At 45.2% G+C, this 3850-nt stretch overlaps 1 protein-coding gene across 1 annotated transcript; it reads right to left on the reverse strand.

Moving 5' to 3' along the window:
- Positions 1-221: 221 nt before the first annotated feature.
- LOC105035262 (transport inhibitor response 1-like protein Os04g0395600) lies at positions 222-3612 on the reverse strand. Its single transcript, XM_010910770.4, has 3 exons — positions 2326-3612; positions 1342-1837; positions 222-1255 (listed from the first exon to the last, which is right to left on the reverse strand). The coding sequence occupies exons 1-3, from the start codon at positions 2775-2777 to the stop codon at positions 476-478; spliced, it is 1728 nt and encodes a 575-aa protein (XP_010909072.1). The 5' UTR covers positions 2778-3612; the 3' UTR covers positions 222-475.
- Positions 3613-3850: the final 238 nt, after the last annotated feature.

Genomic DNA, 3850 nt, shown 5'->3' on the forward strand with positions numbered 1-3850 from the left:
GGATACATTTGAAAATTATTTTGTTACTTTCTTTTAACTATTGTTGGTCGCTTCCAAAGGTGTTAGTCAATAAGCACCTGCCATCACTTTATGGAGTCTTAAGGGCTATCAAATGACAATACAACTAAGCACAAATGCATAATAGATGTTTTCTTTCCCTTTTGGGATTCACTTCCTATAGTTTCATAGACTGATGAAAGATAAAAAGGCAATCAAAGGAGGAATCAAAAAAGATATGCTTAGTTAAAATGTCAAAGTGATCCTTTAAGAACTATCATAACAGATGGCAAATCTCTAGAAGAAAGATATCAGAAAGCTACATACTTGGGGCTCGTATTAAGCCACCCTAACTTCAATCTACAAACCAGTCTAAACAAGGTCATGATACCACTATGGAACAATAAAGAAAACACCATGAAGCATGATAATATTACCTTATAGACTAAGAATTGCAATATAGCCATGCCAGCAAATTCTATAACATCCAGACAAAATCTGGAGCATCATTCCTTGGTCCAGCCACAGTCCGATAAACGTACATCTTCTCCACTCTGCGAAGATCACTAGGATTTTCCTCCATCTCATCGCTTTCATCCCTTTCATTTATGACCTCCACATTGAGCCTTGGCATCTTTGCTGCAAGTGTCTTGCAACCCTTTAAGGTAACATAACAGGATGACATCCAAAGGGATCGCATTGTTTCATACTTCCCCACATCCTCCAAAAGTGCAGCATCCCCAAATGGGCTATCCCTTATTTCCAATTTCCTCAGATTTTTGCATCCATTGAGCACATACACCATTCCCTTATCACTGTCACCAGCAAATGCAATTGAGAGCATCTCTAGGCATTCAGCATACATGCCAATGTACAAGAAGACCTGGTCTGTGAGAAGGCCTGATAATGATAACCGCCTTAGATCTTTACATGACTGCACAATTGCCCCAAAACCTTCATCCAATGGCTGATTAGTGACTGGGTCGGGCTTCCCTGGATCAAGGATACATAATCTGAAGCGTGTGAAATGTGGACAGTTCTTCGCAACAGTGACGAGCGCAGCATTCGTCATCTGATGGCAAAAGTAAAGCAAGGAGTTCAGCTTTGGGCATCCTGAGGATATGGCCACAAGCCCTTCCTCTGTCACAGCAGCAGTTCCCACACCACAGACATCAGATGGGAACACCCTCAACTCCTGCAACTCTTTACAAGTGCTGGCCACAACCGCCAATCCTTTGTCTCCAATACAATCCAATACCTGCAGAAGGATTCGAGCCAATACTAAGTCATTTTGACGCATAGCAACCCAGTCAATTCCAGGAAAATGAGCCAACAAGAACTCACCCAAAGCCGTTGAAGTTTCAAACACAGACGTATTAGCTTGATAAGGTCAGCACCTTGAATTGCTGGGGCATAGCTCAAGTTGAGACCGGTCAGGTTTCCACAAATGGGATACACAGCCGGAAGGCAGCGGGGTGAAGCATCCCAAAACCCAGACAAGCTTTTCAGCGACTTGCATTTAGTGAAGTTATTGATCAGCCTGTGGTAAGCTTCAGCATGGTGGTCTATGGTGAATGAACCAGTGCCCAAGTCGACCAAGTGGGGTGCGCGAGCAAGAATCTTGGACAGTGAATCAACAGACACGGCACGATTGAGACGCAAGGTCCTAATGTTGGGACACCTCGCAACAAGCCTCTCCAATGCAGCAGCATTCACCTCCCCTTTCAAACAGGCGAAATTCAGGGACACTAACGAAGTACAGGAATCAGGGAAGCAGCTGAGCCACCGAGGCCCACAATCTTCCACCTCATTTTCCTGTAAATCAAGCTCCCTAAGGACCCTAACAACCACAAAAAAAAGTTTAATACCCATCTGAACATCATCTATGGTTCAACAAGTGTCCCAGTTTGCATAAGTTTGTACCATGCCTATATAACCATAATAATATATAACAATAATAATAAAATGGTTTCTCAAAAAATAACTTCATACAAAACACCCATCTGCGTCGATCCATAAATAATTGGATACCAAATTAGGACATGAAAATTATTTCAACAGAGAGAGAGAGAGAGAGAGAGATGAGGGAAACAGAATCCAGCTGGAGAGACATGAATGGGATTCAATTCAACTGGTGCACATCCAAATAACAAAGAACACTAAATAATTAGCAGAAACAAACATAAGGCAACATGATAAAAATTCGATTTTTTGCATCAATCAATGACACAAAAGCTACCGAAAGTATGATAGCCAAACATGATCAAGATCCAATTTTGAACCCACCTAGCCACTAGAGAATGAACAGAAAGGTGTGAGGTGGATCACCTGCAATGGGTGGCGATCGCCGCAAGCCCGTCGGTGCTGAACCCCTCGCAGCTGATGAGAACCAGGACCTTGAAACTGGGGAAGGAGCGCGCGAGGAGCTCGAGGCTCTCGTCGGAGACGACCATCCTCTTCAGCCGGAGCTCCTCGAGGCCAAGGCCGCCTCGTGCGAAGGCCTCGATCCAGGGGAGGGCGAAGCCACCCCAGTCATCGGGAACCAAGTTGAAATCCGCGAAGTGGGGCTTCCCCTTGACGCTGAGCGACCTCACGCCGGGGAACCTCGCCACCACCCGCTCCGGCCGGACGGCGTAGCAGTTCCCGACGAAGACGCTCCGCCGGCTGAGCCTCTCCACCCCGTACCAAGCCTTGCATACCGTGGACACCGCGTTCCGGTCACGGTGCGAGCCCAGGAAGTCGAAGATGTGCTCCACCACCTCCTCCGGGAAGTAAGTCATGGCAGAAAACTATCACCAAAACTCTTTCCCTTTCTTCTCACTCCCTTCCCTCTACTTTCTAGGTTCAGCGTTCCCGGAAGAAGACGATAAAATCTTTTAGATCTGGTGTTAAATTCGTCAAGGACTACTAAAATAGCAATAACATAGGAAGTAAGGTCCCATATCTCTCTCCTCCCGCCCCAATTTTACATCAAACAAACCAGATCTACTCCATGTAGGCACCAAAACGAACACCAGAAATAGTAAAAAAACCCCGTCTTCCATACAAAAAAACACAGGAAATCGACCTCGGAGCACTCTAAACCCAGGGAAAGAATCCTCTTTCCGCTTCGGATCACATCCCAAACAATTAAGAACAAAAATTAGGGGAAAGCTCCTTCTGATCCCATCGAAATAATCAGAACGAACTGGAAAAATAATCCGGAAAAAGGCCAGGTCACTGCACCTCAAGTCAAGTACTCGATCTAAATTTTATCCAAAAAAAAAAATAATGAGAGAGAAAAGAAGAAGAATAAGAAGAGATCTCGATAACGAGGTACAGAGAAGAATAACCTCAGCTTCTATTCCCTTCTCTCCTCTTGCCCTCCTCTACTCTCCTTTTCTCCAAACCGACCCACCTTTCTCCCTTCAACACTCTCTGTGTCGCTTTAACCGGAGTTAAACCCGAGTTGGTTCCGGCAACTACCGTTCGCGAATCGGACGGCCAGGTCCACCAGCTGTTTGCGTGGACTAATCACAACCGTCCGATCTCATCCGCGGCGATCGCTGGCCGGCGTCCTAATCCGCGCCTCGCGGGTAAGAGCTCGGCAAAACCGTAGATCTAAACCCCGCAAATACCCCCCAGAATTCCCCAAAACTACGCAAAATACGACGGCTGGACGACTTCATTAATTAGTTTATTAGTAACGGAATAGATTATTTATAATGATTAGTTGTGACAGAATATAAATTATTAAAATATTAAAACATAATTTTATAATATTTTTTCCTGGGAGAATATTCGGGAAGGGGAACCGGGAAATGGACGGCTGTGATGTCGTAACAGGCCCCAAAGTACAGTGTTCAACAGAATG

This window comes from Elaeis guineensis, chromosome 1 (genome assembly GCF_000442705.2).
Source record: "Elaeis guineensis isolate ETL-2024a chromosome 1, EG11, whole genome shotgun sequence".
NCBI classification, from domain to species: Eukaryota; Viridiplantae; Streptophyta; class Magnoliopsida; order Arecales; family Arecaceae; genus Elaeis; species Elaeis guineensis.

Bases quoted from the DNA above. Each gene is read 5' to 3' on its own strand.
- LOC105035262 (XM_010910770.4), bottom strand. From the start codon at position 2,777: ATGACTTACTTCCCGGAGGAGGTGGTGGAGCACATCTTCGACTTCCTG. The intron at 1,838-2,325 runs GTGATCCACCTC...TGTGGTTGTTAG, and splicing joins GCGATCGCCACCCATTGCAG to GGTCCTTAGGGAGCTTGATT. The intron at 1,256-1,341 runs GTGAGTTCTTGT...ATCCTTCTGCAG, and splicing joins TGAAACTTCAACGGCTTTGG to GTATTGGATTGTATTGGAGA.